The sequence below is a fragment of the Tachysurus vachellii genome, chromosome 10 (assembly GCF_030014155.1).
Source record: "Tachysurus vachellii isolate PV-2020 chromosome 10, HZAU_Pvac_v1, whole genome shotgun sequence".
Taxonomy (NCBI): domain Eukaryota; kingdom Metazoa; phylum Chordata; class Actinopteri; order Siluriformes; family Bagridae; genus Tachysurus; species Tachysurus vachellii.
Window position 1 is genome coordinate 21984000 of NC_083469.1, and position 15475 is coordinate 21999474.

Sequence of the window (15475 nt, forward strand, 5' to 3'; positions counted from 1 at the left end):
TCATATGGTGTTTCTTTCTATTTTTTTCTGCCGAAAGTCTTACAGGATATCTACAAGCAAAAATATCTACAGGCAAAAAAACAATCAGGGCTAGACTGATAAAAAAAAAAGCCCTTTATGGTATATGGTAATCAGTCCAAGCCCAAGATGGCAATGCATAATAATTCGACTTTATTCAGATGCTTGATGAAATATGCATCCCACATACCAAAAGTCCTATTTTATCTTCTTATTTTATTTATTTATCTCTCCCATGTGAAGACTCAACTTTAGGCTGAGAAGAGGTTCAAGAATAGAAACCTAAACAAAAACAAAACACACAAATCTCTGCTGAAACATGGCAAAAAAAAAGAAAGAAAAGAAATCATACAGTACGTGTTAATGTAATATTATTAACACCAAAGGGTTAGACCTGACTGTCTGAGTGTCTGATAGCCAGTGACATGGGACCAGAAGAGAAGGGAGAAGTGTCTATTGACATATTGTGCATATTAATTATAGCTCGAGAACTCCTGTGTACTTGAGCATTGATGTGAAAGTCTACACTTAGATATATTAGGTATAAACTCATCCGTATTTTATCTACATTGCTAAAAAGTTTGACACTTTATATCTCAACAGTATATCTAAATATTTTGTTTTTCTTAATTATGCTACCTCGAGGTGATGTTCTACTGCAGGAGTATTGAGTAGCGATTGAATTACTGCATCTCTCTTAGGTGTAAAAACTTGCTTTTTTTCCAAGCAGGTTCAAAATAACCATCGTGTTTCCTGTTTCCTTTTAGTATCTCCTGCTCCACAGTATCTGCTCTATCCTGGTCACAGTAGGTACAGATCCTTGCGGTAGGTACAGATCCCAGAGTTGTCAGAATCCCAGCTACCCTGTGTGTGAAGTAGGAATGAACCCTAGATGAGACATCAGGGACCCAGCAGTGAACCTTGGTGGACCTGAGGTTGCTCTTTGCAATCTTCTGATCGGTAGTCCAACACCTGAAACATTAAGCTACCACACCCCACTCAGGACAACGTGTGCTGAGGGCATCTTATCTGATCCACCTACTAACAGGGAGGAAGCTGGAGAGGAACCTGAGAGGAACCCCATGCTGACACCAGGAGAACTGACAGAAACTCACTAACACAAGCTCATGTTCGAGTTTTTCCGAAAGAAAGTGAAGAAAGGCTTACGATAAGGAGTAGGACCCGTGTTAATATAGGATCAGCTTTCCAGCGCTGAAGAGAAATAAGGAGCAGGAAGTTGGCCGCATATTCACAGATTGGAGTTTCCCGAGTCAATAACTCCTGAGCTAAACGCTGTTACTACACAAATAACACCTCTTTTCTATCGTAGTAATGTAGAGACGCAGCTACAACCGCGTTTTGCTAGTAACAGTGGTTAGCATTTCTTCGCTTTCTTTCTTTGTTTTTATCCTCCATGTCAGTGTTAAAACCGCTTTCTGCTAATGTCACACATGCGCACTGAACACTCTCTCCACCGCATATTGACAAGTCCCGCCCCTTTCTGCTCATTGGCTACACGTTTGTTTTGATATTTGTTTTGTTTTTTAGTTTGTTGTTCCGACTCAGTTTTCTGAAGCATTTCTCAAAAATCGGAGACCCTACCTTTAATTTGTTTCAATGTACCTGTAGGCACCTGCGGCTTATCGACATGTGCGGCTTATTTATGTTCAAAATAATATTTTTTTAAAAAATTCAGTGGGTGAGGCTTATATTCAGGTGCGCTTAATAGTCCGGAAATTACAGTACAAGTTGTCAAATCTGTCATTCTGTATACCGTACCTTAATATTCTAATACTACTACTAATAATAACAACCACAGATTTTTTTAATACTCTCTTTTATCCAGATCAACTGAGCTCAAAGGCTGTGCAATTAAATTCCGGCACATGCTGGAACGTGGACGCTGTTCCTCTAAATCCCGCTCTTTCACCAGGGTTTAGTGCTTTCATTCGTCTCCCTACGTTCCCCATAACAATGATTTGGAAATGTAAAGCGGTGTTGCTCCTTCTTGCAGGTCCTTCTCTTTAATCCGGCTCGTTTTTCAATGTCTTGTTCAACCGAGACGTAACGGGATTAAAAAAAAAAAGCCAGGTAACTACTGATCGTGTCTGTGTTCTGACTAATACAAATAATGGATTGTTTTGAAACATAATGAGACCTGAAAAATAATCACATTTTTGGTTAATATGAATGTTGTGCATTATTAATTTCTTTACATAAAAATCCTTGTAATATAAACAAAACCCTGTAAAAAAAATTCACAGTAGCACAATGAATGTTTTGATAAACTCAGGCAAGCCTGTATTAATGCTAAATTTTTTATCCTGTTTTTGTCATGTGTATATATATATATATATATATATATATATATATATATATATATATATATATATGTATACGTGTGTGTGTGTGTGTGTGTGTGTGTGTTACCAGTCTCATACACCATTCGGATTACACCTGCATCTTTTTTTTCCTTTTATTATTATTATTTTTTGCTAAACAAAATAATCAAACGGTAATTTCATTTTCTTCTTTGTTTACGTTCTACGCTATTCTTTCTTACATTCCTCACGAATCAAAAGGAAGGAAGCTGTCATGTCTGGCTGTTTGAAGGCTTGAGATCTGGTGCTGGTGTGGAAAGCGTACAGTCCTGAAAGAACACAGGAGTATATGGGTTCAGTGGAGCATAATTATTAAAGAGCGTGCCGGATGCAAGGGTGAGTCTCTGGCACTCGCTTAATGCAAAGACACTTTTGAAAGTTTTCCAGCTTTGATTCCTATTTGCACTGGAAAGATACTGGTCACGTGTTGTGTTATTATTTTTTTCTTGTTTGTTAGAATTTCTGGACACAGCAAGCATTAGAATAAGAGAGATCTTAAGCAGGAAATATAGTGAGCTGGTCCAAGACTAAATACATACATAACACAGGCTGATTCGTTCAGAGATAAAAGTGCACTGGATTTCATTACGGCATCGGGTTCCCTGAGAAGTGAAATAATATTTTCAATTATTTAATTATAGTACAACTGATCTGAGTCAAACATGTTCTGTGCTAAATATAAAAAGGCAAGAAGCCCATTTAAATGTGTCAAGTTCTTTTTCATTGACATTATTTGTATGCAGCGATTAAAAAAAGGATGGCATGATGGAAGAAGGTGCAGTGTTAACTGATACATACCTAAGATAAAAAAAAAAATGGAGAGTGAGACGTCTGGAGATTTGTTTATTACGTGGCAAATGAAGGGGCTGGGAATTTTTTTATCACCCTATAAAACAGTTATAGTGAATCACCCAGAGCCTCTTTGGTCTCTAATGTAGCTGAGACTAGTGTGTGTGTGAGTGTGTGAGATTGGTTATAGGAACACTTAAGAAAAAAAAAAAGTTTGACTTTTTATTTTACTCTTTGTTTGTCATAATGAGTATCAAACCCATAAAACACGCCTCATACACCAGTCACGTCACTGGTAAACATTTTCCTGCTTGTATCTACTACAATGTGGTGTGTTGGCTGAGACACGCGACGCAAAAAGCAATTACTGAAGCAACATTCAAAAAGCGAGCAAGGTAAAATGTAGGTATAGTGTAGAGGTGCTTTCACTAGCAAGGTATATCGGTTTAAAAGCGTGATTGATGAAAGTCTAATAAAAGGTGATAGTGAGGCTTTTGCGGCTAGGCACGGCCGCTGTCTGAACTTCATTAGGCTCTGTAATTAGCTAGTGCTAGCAGTGCTGATGCAAAGCTCGAAAAACACACGCTCTTACCATGCAGAGGGCAGCCTGATGAAGGGCCGTCCTCATCAAGGGGGTGTTAACTAATGTGCTAATTAAGCGGTACGCATCACCCGTCATCCTCACCACCTGGACTTTCACAATGCATCAACAACAACCGGCATCATCGTGAGAAGCTTGTATGCACATACACACATACTCTCTTTGTTCAGGATCTATACATGATGAACACTTACAGCAATTGATACGTCAACCAGCAAAGATAGCTGTTCACACGAACACTAAGATTTTAAATGTTTAAAAAAGCAGACAGACGTATCAGATGTTCATTAGCTATGTATGTGAGCATGCCTGAGGCCTCTGCCATCTTCCTTTTTAACTTCGCAATTGAGATAAATCACAGCGCACTGCATTATGGGTAAAGGAGTGTTAATCTCAGCACATCGCAGGGTGCCATATTAAGGAGAAGTAGAAGAGGAAAGAAGAAATGTAGAGAAAGAAAAAAAAAAAAAGATTATGGGTATAATTTAATCACAAATGCACCTGAAAATAACCATATCCATCATTATCTTCTTGTGAGTCAATGTGAGGCAGAAAGGAATGAGACGATGTGGAAATTCATTATTAAGACAGGTTTGTGTGCGGTGCATATCTCACCGCTAAGCGGCAACCGCAGGCAAATATGGCACATTTATCACGCCACAGACAAATGACACCGGGTTACTAGTTAGACAGTGTAATAAGTGCCATTTAATTTCCTCTTTAGAATCAATTTACGTTTAGGATTGCTATCAAGGGACAAAACTTTTCCTGCGAGAGTTAAAGAGGTGGAAATACTTTTGCATATCAAACAGCTCAGTGAGATCTGATAAAGACAAGAGTGCAACTTGACGTAGGAACTTACATGTTGGAGCGTTTTCTTTTTGTCCTACATTAACATGGACATGGTGGGGAAAAAAAAATAAAATAAAATAAAATAAAATGATATTATAATGACTAATAAAAACCTCAGCAAGCAGGAAGTGAACAAGTGTGAGCGTAGTAGTTTTTCAATAATTACTAATCACTGTAATAAACTTCTGACTGTCGATTTAGTAACTAATTAAAAAAAAGAATTTTGATCTACACATATTAGTGTTGTAAGCTTCCTCATTACAGAAGTTATTACTGATGATATTTTCCAATAAGTGTCTTTAACCATCCATTTACTGTAGCAATTTTTCTCCATACAGCTGCAGCCTGGAGTCTATCCCAGTAAACTCTCAGCCGAACAATGGAAACACCGTGGACCAACCCACTGAAGGTTGCACACAAACACACACACACACACACACACACACACACACACACACACACACACACACACACACACACACACACACACACACACACACACACACACACAAATAATTCAGACAAACCGGGAAGAAATCCATAGTACCCAATAGAAACCCCTAATGCATGGGAAGAACATTCAAACTTTACGCACACACACACGCGCACACACACACACACACGCACACACACACACACACACACACACACACACAGGTAAGTGTTAAGGTAAGTGTTTAAGATCAGTTACTAAAATATTATAAATTCATCAGCATTGCTGTTAATTACATACTGTACATGAACAGAGAACTGATATGGAAATACTAGTACTACAATATGTACTTCATCAATCATTAATTAAGGAGCCATGAATCAATACATCATCAAAGTTATTTAATGTATCAGTAAATAAATGTGTACGACTCAGACTGTGGATGACTGAGGTTTTGTTGGCATAATTATTTAGTAGAAGTCACTAAATCATTACATTTTCGTCAACAGTATTTTCTTGGAATGACATTGAATATATATTATGCTAAGACCGAATTATCAGAACCGTCAGTCATCACATCATCCGTATATGTTACACACACTATTGCTGCTGTATATTGTACAAAAGTTCTAAAGTAAACTCTTTATCGTACCTGATACTGTTATTTGCACTACATGCACTCTCGCACTTTATGTACATTACTGATCTGTCATATACTCTGTATTCCTATTTAATACTCGTACTGTCTATATTGTCTCACATTGTATTGTCTCGTATAGTCTGTTTTGTCTTGTCTATTCTGTCTTGTATAGTCCAAGCTAAATATATAGTGTTATTTAGTCTGTACTTTACGTCTGAGTCACCAACAGCTGGAACCAAATTTCTTGTGTGTCAACACACTTGGTCAATAAACCGGATTCTGATTCTGATTATTTACTAAGGAGTTAGTAAATGCCTAAGCTTTATTTTTTTTAGAACTGTGTAAACATTTATACTGTACTAGAATTATCTGACTTCCTGCTGTGCAGATAAAAGAAGGAGATTTAATGTAAAACACACAAAAAAAACTAAAACTAAAAAACTACTTGAAAACACAGACGAAGCACTTCATAATGTATGTGTGTGTGCACGGGCATGTGTGTGTGTGTGTGTGCTTTGACATTAAGTTGAGAGACCTCTCTCAGTGGGGCCTAACCCCTGATGGTGGGAGGAACCTGGTTTCTACCTATGGATCAGTGCTAATCCTCAATGTGACATCCTCAGCTGCATCAATTATGCTAATCTCACACATGCTTGTTACGCTGAGCCTTCATTACTGTCAAACGCCAGCAGGACAGGCTTTACAGCCCTGGAATATGAAGCTGGTTTAAAAAAAGAATGAAGAGAGTTACTACGTTGTGTCATGATTGGCTGCACTTTTTAGCGTTACACCACGATGAACCTAGAACGATTCATTCCTCTTTAAACATGGATTAATAGAAAGGATAGCATGTAGGCATCAGTGTCTCGTGTTCCCGGGATCAGCAGACAGTTCGGGTATGACGTGTTCGAACATGAGACGCTGTCTGAAACACTGGCTGCACATGTCTGAGTGGTGTCAGTAGTAGGCACTCATATTTATTTGGTTCTAGGAGGATGTATTTCCAGGCAATTGCACTGGATGCAGAGGGCAGTGGCTGCTGGTAAAAGCCAATAAAGAACTTTCATCCATGAACTGCCTTCAGCAAAGACACACTCAATTACCTAATGTAAGGACTTCGGGGTTGTGAGACCAAAGAGCTTTTTTTCCCTCTCATTTACTTTTGGGTATTTGTAAAATTGCTGTCGGATTTGACAAATTTGTGACATGTCTTGAAGATGTGTCTTTATGTCTTTCCCTTTTCCCTGTTCAATCATATATATATATGTGTGTGTATGTGTGTGTGTATCTAGATTGTCTGTGCTATAAGTCTACCTTTTTCCCTTGTAGTTGGACTTGGTTCTCCTCTCGGAAGTGCTTGGTTCCGTACTCTTTCCTCTTATATGGAGAACGTGTTTGGAGAAGAGCCTCATATTCTTTGTTCTGGTGGGCCTTTGAGAAAGGCATAAACCTATTCAGGTGGGAGAAAAAAAAACAACCTGAAGTTAATATACATGTAATAGATGGAGTAGCTTTTCCTACAAATAAGCTCGTAATGTAAGGAATATAAGGAACTTAGTGTTCTGATGTTGTGAAATGTTGTAAATGGCATTAAACGACGAAACATCCACATTGCTACAGTTGCCACAATCTGCAGTAGAGATTTAATTTGAGTCCTAAATTGAAGCAATAGCCTCTAGTTCTATCTAATACATCCACTCGCAGCTAATGTTTCAACCCTTATACATCACCGTGTCGGCTCATTCCTCCCTTGGAACCGCAATGGATTCCAGTCCAAATCGGAATGGCTTCTTAATCGCTTGATTTCTTGTGGGTTGTTAGAGTCGCCTGTGTGTTTGTTGGGCACTTGTTCAATGCAAATGGCTGTTACTTAGGAAAAATGCCAGATGTTAATTACAGCGAGGTTGATTTTGTAAATTGCACCCAAGACACGTTGCCTGGAGGAAGATTTATCCGGCGCAGTACAAGAGGTGTCTGCATGAGCACGGCTAAACGTCCTCTGGGCATTGGCTTGGCTCATCACAAAACAAACAAACAACCAACAATTCTGGCACTTCCTGTGAGCTTTCTCTGCACTAAAAGGCCCCTTTTAATTCCCCCACCCTTGTCATGTTCATAAGATTTTAATGATGATCTGACAACAACCACAGGTGTTAAATTGTCATTTTGGAATGCAATAAAAAAATTAAAAAATAAAAAATAAACTATACAGGATCATACAGAAGCCATGTACGAAGAGGGAACTGTCAGTGAACAGGAAGAAAGAACATGGCTCTTATCAAAGCACTTTGTAAAAGGTAAACTGTCTATAAATCATTCCTGGCATATGGATATTTTATAATTGCCTCTTCTCCTGTGGGTAATCATGCATGGGGGTGGGCTAGGGTACGACATGTTCGGTGGAGGGAAACAAAAAGTAAAGTACTGTTACATCTGACAACGGAAGAAAATGTCAAATAATAATAAAAAAAAAGAATCAGCGTGATTTTGTAATTTATTCTCCATATACACCTCAAGGAGAGAACCTATGTATAATACTCTAATAAATAATTATGGCCTAATAGCCTAATAAAGGAGCAAAAAAACAGCGGATAAAAATTTTGATAGGGTAGTAAAAAAGTTTGCATCAAACACAGCACTTTAAATAATGGCCTCATACGTACATCCTTCCCCACTAGAGACACCAGCCGCTCCTGCAAGACAGATTACAGTGCAACTCATGCTAATGTGCACATGGGACAGACAGCGCAGAGTAAAAATTAATGTGGCCCCAATGTCCTCGAATACACAATGCTTCTGCTGCTAGCCGGCTGTTTCACTTACTGCTTTCATTGCCTCTGAATTGCATTTTAATAGGCTAGTTTTTATTCATTCAAAGCCATTAAGAGGAGTTTGGCTTCCTCACAGGGGATCTCTTGGCAGTGTGCAGTGACAACACACTAGGCAGCCACCAAACAGAGAGGAAAAAAGGGGGAAAAGTTAGTGATAGAGAGACTGTGTGTGTGTGAGAGGGAGAGAGAGAGAGAGAGAGAGAGAGAGAGAGAGAGAGAGAGAGAGAGAGAGAGAGAGAGAGAGAGAGAGAGAGAGTTTTCTCTCCCACTTTTTATATGGCAAGATTAAAGCTCTGTGTTCATGATAATCATAATCCTGTTTGTACATGGCGTAGAAATTTAATTAAAATGTTGGTAGGTAAATGTTGTGGAATGCCTGAAAAACAAGTTCCTTTCTTTTATCACTTGCGTTATAGCATACGGTATGAAGTGCTGGAACCTCACCAGCCTTTTAAATTTTAAGGTAATGCTAAACATTCAAATGCTGAGACTTGAGACTTCTTCCACAAAATAAATCTATCTATCTACAGTATGTATCTATGTATCTATGTATCTATGTATCTATGTATCTATCTATCTATCTATCTATCTATCTATCTATCTATCTATGTGCCATTTTATTATTTTGTTACACATTAGCATCTGTTTATTATTAGTCTTTGATTATGTGGATCATCCAGTGTGAATTAGACATATTAGAATGAGCAGATTAACATAAGCCTGTGATCTGAATTGCAGCCAGCCCTACTGTCAGAGCTGCTCTCTCAGAATATTCATCAACACCTTCTGACCAATCAGAATCGAGAATTCGACAGCACGGTGGAGCAATAACAATTAATGCATGTTCCATATGAATAACCAACCCAAAAGGCTGCAAGGCTCCATGCAAATTAAAACAGCCAAAATAATTAAAGTCGCACTTTCAGCCAGCTTTATTGTCCAGTCCATATTGAAGCTGCTTGAATTTGTCACAACACTCCCCAGTATAGACTGAATGGTTAACTTAGTAGAGGTCTTTAAATTTAAATTAAGATGATGTTTTAGAAGAAACTTTTTCAGTGGGAATTACTGAGAACAGGATGAGCTGGACACAAGAGCAAAAAACACGGTCTAATTGCACTTCGGCATGCCCCAGAGCTGCCACATGTGCACAGTAACTACTTCTCATATAACAGCCTGGCTGCAGTGGTCTGTGTTAATAGGGTTAGCTAATTTCCTGTTGAATGTTGGAGTCATCCTGATTAATAAACACTGCACACTAAGCTTGTAATTTAAATAAATGGCAGGGATTTCAAACCAAACTGTTAAAGGAATATTGTTTTAAAATGTTATTATGATAATCCGGTGTAATCATTATATTCTTGAGAGGCGTTCTAATAATGTTTCAGCGAGCATGGAATACGTGTGGAGGGACATTAATAGCTGAAATAGCAGTGTTTTATTCAAGAGTGCAGTTATTTTCTCGCTAACTTGTTTAAAAGTGGCCCCTTCTGAGTTTTTACCATCTGTTCGGGAAGTTTGGAAGGATAAAGCTAGAAGCTCTATTGCCCTTTAAGCCAGAGTTGGGTGTTCTTTTAAATAAAGCGCAACAACTTTTGAGCTACTGGAAAGCCACCAGCTGGCATTTAAGTATCCTAATTTATGACATCTGAATATCAAATGCAGTGTGACATGTTGCCTGCTGTCAGTATGATATATGTTATTCGAGCATAAAGATACACTGAACCCTCAACACTGAAGTGTGGTCACTGAATTCGCTGAATCTTAAAACACATTTATTCTGTGTTTGGCCATGACTACATTACTTGCTTGGTCAAATCTTGATTTATATGTATAGCTTTGATTTTACACTTAAAACAGTTTTGGTCTAAATGCTCTTGTGTTGCATACGTGTGTGTGGGACTCACGGCTGGTCGATGAGGCGAGACCTCCATTCCCGCTGCCGCAGCTCCTCTCTGGCCTCCTCCAGGTCCGTGATGGATGTGGCCACGCGCAGACTCGGCTCCAGGGGCCGCTGGCGCTGCCGTTGAACCTCTGCAGCTGGCCTGAAAGGCCCCTGACATGAATGGGGAGGGATAACGTAAATGTTTTATTGCTCACCCTACTTGTTATTGATGATTCCCTCTTTCAGCCAACTGGCCCCCGGGTTCCTCTACTGTTGTGGCATTAAAGCTTGTTGTAGCGATGCTGAAGGCATGATGAGCATGAATGGGATTAGGGGTTTAAAAAAATCTAAATATTTCACCGTATGGTACCTCACACAGCAGGGTTGGTGTTATATCGAGGTATCTGCTACAACCTCAGCTACAATTTAAAAAGTGTATTAAATGGACACATACAACTATTAAACACATACAAGATGTCTATTTAAAAGGAATTTTAGAAAAATTATTAAAAAGTTTAAATACTCACTAAACTAAAACTCGAGACATACTCTATTCTCTAATTTTTGGCCTAGTTGGTTTGTTAATTAAAAAAAGGTGTTACAATAAATGTTTCATAAAAACAGTGGAATTTTTTTAGTGGAATTATTTTTATTAGTACGGCATTAATATGGTACAGCATATAGACTCTGTCCAGAGACACAAATGAAATGACAATGTGTTACGCTCACAGCATCGTTTTGCTCTGCTCAAATGCACTTGTGTTTTTTTTGTTGCTCTTTGTTTCTTAATGTGACCTTCAGACATTGTGGTTGCTAATTCATGCAGGCACAAATGCCCTTGATGCTATCGAGACCAGATCAGCATCCGGCACTGACCAATCCCCCGGCTTCCCCAAATGGCACACATAATCAATCCATCACTCCCTGATGCTTATCATGCCGGAGAAGAGTTACAATGAGTAAGAAAGAGGTGTTTTTATTTATTTATTTTTGTATGGGGTATAATATTAATAAATAATACATCTTTTATCTTTGTCAAGCTGTCTGTCTGTAATTTACTAGTATGTGCTGATGAATCTACAGCCCACACCGATTAACTTGACCTCTAATAAAAAGAAATGACTCATGTCTTATTTCTGCTCTCTCATGTTTAACATTACTAGAACCCAGTAATGAGAATCGGTCACTGTAAAAGACGTGTGTTGTAAATAACACAGATGCAAATATGCGTCGTCAAATGTTCTAAAATGTGTTTACGCTCAATAGGATTTATTAATGTCTGGACAAGGTTTTAGACTTAGGACAAGCCAGCATTAGGGTATGAAAGGAAGCATACTAGAGACATGTTAAGACATGAGGTGACTCTACCTGTGGTGTCTTATGTATTGGTGGTAGTCTCTTTACGCTAGACAAGAAGCCAGATGGCTGCTGGTTGGTTGCTGTTTCTTTGGGAGCAGATCTTGTCCGCAAAGGTTTTAATGCCCTTAACCTCAGCTCCATCTCATCAGGCTCTGGGCGGAACGGTGAGTTGAACACACCTGGGCGCTGTAGATCACACACACACACGCACACACACGCACACACACGCACACACACGCACACACACGCACACACACGCACACACACGCACACACACACACACACACACACACACACACACACACACACACACACACACACACACTTAAAAAAATATACGTCACCAACAAAGTACTGACATATTCAAACTATTCCAGTGGCCTTGAAAAGGCTCCATTGTGTGTGTGTGTGTGTGTTTTCTCACTCTAATAATTTTGCAATCTGATCACCTCCTTTTATTGAAGGCATCCATGCAAAACCTGCTCAAAAAATGCACACGTTCTTACTGACAATGAACCTGCTTTTAATCACTCAACCTCGGCAAAACAATTATACTTGTCACCTCCCGTGAGTAGACGTATATCTATCACTTCAGCACCTGTCAAGTCCTCCAGCTAGCATGAACATTAGCTTCCTCCAGGAAGTTTCAACCTTGCTGTAGGTGAGCTGGCTGGAATGTCTAGTTATCCTGGGTATCCTTCACGCATTGTGCGTATAATGTATTAACTGCGCTACAATACGTACTAACAGAACTGCTAATAAACCACTTTTGTGGCATTTCTTTTTCTCTTTTTTTTCGGATGCTACTGCAGGTCTTTTGGGGACCGTAGGTACACTGTAAACTCCCAACTTGCCACAGTCTTCTAGGAAAAAAGAGCAATGATGTTGACCCTCATACTGAGCAACTACATCTATGTCAGCACAAGCCACTTTTGTCCGGCAGAATTTTCTCTGGTTAACGATGAACCGTCGGAGACCCATTCATTTCCTCCAGACAAGGTCAGACTGTGGGAACAGAAGTTGCCTAGCACACACACGCAGCGTGCGAGTGACTAAGAGAAAGTGCAGGCGAGAGGAAGCGAAAGGAAGAGAGCGCTTCTCCTAAAGATAGTGATGCCATTCTTGCTTTATAGTGAGGTTAAGCTCGAGGTTCATGGCCTTTCCAATAGCTTTTTATGTGCCAGGATGAATAATGTGCATGTGAGATGGGTGTAAGTAAAATGTTTTCAACACCCTGTTCCTGGTAATCTACCACCGTACCCAATTCCGTTACAGACCTGATGATGGAGCTGATGTGGCTAATGGGGTACGCTGACAATCTGCAGTAAGAAGAGCTTGATTAAGGTACAGGGATTTAGATTTCTAGAAACAGGGGCTGGTTTAAAGCAGTATCTGTCCAAACACCGTAGCTAATCTGTGTTGAGGGCTGTTCTTGGAGTGCCCACTCGACGACTGCCCATCTTTCCCCCTTTAAATCCTGTATCATGCTGTTTCCGAACATCTGTTCTCCATTTACCTTTACGTTTTATTACTTAATTTCTGCACACCGACTGCAGAATGTTGCCAATGACGTCTTCTTGCTCTAATGGCCATGACAGTAGATGTAACCCCACAGATGCCACAGACAAAAATGAGTTAAAAGCCATGAGTTAAAGGCCATGAGACGGTATTAACATCACTGCTGGACACCGAATCAACTGACCTGTTTAAAAAACATGCACTAAATGTTGCCAGTTATCTTTCATAACTAATGTTTTCATCTGCAGTGTACAGTATGTGCTCTTAAAAAAGTCATGCTCCTATTCACACTGTGTCATTGAAAAGCAGATAAAAAGCTGTCACACAACCTAAAATGGGAAATACGAAAAGTGAAAATTAAGAATTAAAAAACAATAAAAAAAAATTGTTTGTGTGTGTGTGTGTGTGTGTGTGCACCTTGGGACTGAGAGTAACGCAATTTCAATTCTCTGTATGTACTATACATGTGGAAGATTGATAACAAAGCAAAACTTGAACTTGGTTCTGACCTGTTTGGTGCTGAGGAGGAAGTGAAGACGCTGGGCTTGCATATATTTCTCCTGCTCCTCTTTCTCCAAAGCAATGCGCTCTCGTTCTCTTTTCTGCTGCTCTGCCAATTCCTCTAGTTCCCTTCTTTAAAACGGAAATTTATTAAAGGAAAATAAAACAATTTAAGGAACAATTAAAAAAAAAAACAAAAAAAAAAAAACTAACATTTCTTCACAAATGATTTACTCATCTACTTTTTATATCACTCATCATACTTTTTACATAGAATTATTTAACATAAAAAAACAAACAAAAACATAGTCTGTATTTGTGTATATTTCTACACACAGCTGGTTGGCAGTGTAGCAGAATAGAACACGTACAGTACAATATACAGTAAGGGATAACAACTTTCTGTTCTAATATACACACGCAAGCGCACGCGCGTAGTCGTGCGGCGTCATCGTGCCTAAGCTCTCGCTTTTCAATTATCATTCTCTATTACATATCATGAGAGAACTGAGTGTACTGACACTTAAAAATCACCGCTTTTGCAGAACTCCCCTTCTCTCCGTGCGGAAGATTAAATTACAAAATGAAATATGTAGAACAGAGACATCTTCGTCTGTACAAAATGGACTTGTGTATTAATGAGGAGTGAAATCTAACAGTTGGCTTGATCCCATTTGCATTATTCTGCCTAGCTCCAGCTTCCTTATAAACGATATTCTGTAAAGTACATAATATATTGGATTTAGGAAGCACAATAATAGGTAATGTATCAATCCAGTTTTTTTTTTTTTTTTGGTCTGTGTACTATAGTCTGTCTGTGCGACCTTGCTGACCTATATCTCACACTTATTATTAATTGCACTGTAGTGGACAAAAGCCAAACAGATTTGTAACCGTAGAGGGGATCTCAATCTGTGTCTGAGGAAGGCGATGGGGAAACACATAAAGCTCATTAGTGCTGATGGACCAGTGGGGAGACACGGGAGTGGCTCACACAGATGACCTTTGTGCGTCCTTAAACCACAACACACGTACATGCTTCTAAATCCGAAAACATTTTTGCAGGAGGTCTGCTTATTCTTAAAGTGTTTCAACAAGCAATTTGAAAGATTTGGGTTCATTTTTGCACATTCAATGGATATTAAAAAAAAAAGAAGAAGAAGAAGAAAAAAAAAGAAAGTATAGAGGTATCTGTGATAAAAAAAAAAAAAAAAAGGTATCTGTGATGTAGAAAAAAAGATAAATCCAGCAAAAAATGTTTGTCAATGTCAAATTCCAAAATATAGATATAAAGTAAAAAACAATCAGAAGACCTTTTATGAAAAAAAAAGAAAAATATACCCGTACATAACTGAGTTTCATAAGTATGCACACCCTAAACTTATACTTTGTTGAACAACTTTTGTTTCAATTTTGTTGCCCATTCAGTCTTTTTGGGTACAGACTCTATAAGCATGGCACATTCTGACTTGGCAAGATTTTCCCATTCTTTCTTGCAAAAACATTCTACATTCTTTAGTTAAGCCATTTCCTTATTGATTTGTATGTGTTCATCTTTAACGTACTAGGAGACAAATTAACGTGGACCTTATACTGCTGCTCATCCCAGGAGATTCATCCCCAGGTCAGGATCTTGCAATATCCCTACACAACGATCTGATCTCTCG

General features: G+C 38.8%; 1 protein-coding gene across 1 annotated transcript in view; it reads right to left on the reverse strand.

Annotated features, from left to right (window-relative positions):
• The window catches only part of spata17 (spermatogenesis associated 17), a 31547-nt gene that overhangs the window by 4233 nt on the left and 11839 nt on the right, over nt 1-15475 (reverse strand). The window contains exons 6-9 of the mRNA XM_060879481.1: nt 13817-13940; nt 11799-11975; nt 10453-10601; nt 7029-7164 (exon numbers count right to left, since the gene is read on the reverse strand). Of these exons, the coding sequence (XP_060735464.1) occupies nt 7029-7164; nt 10453-10601; nt 11799-11975; nt 13817-13940 (586 nt within the window). The remainder of the gene's footprint in view (nt 1-7028; nt 7165-10452; nt 10602-11798; nt 11976-13816; nt 13941-15475) is intronic.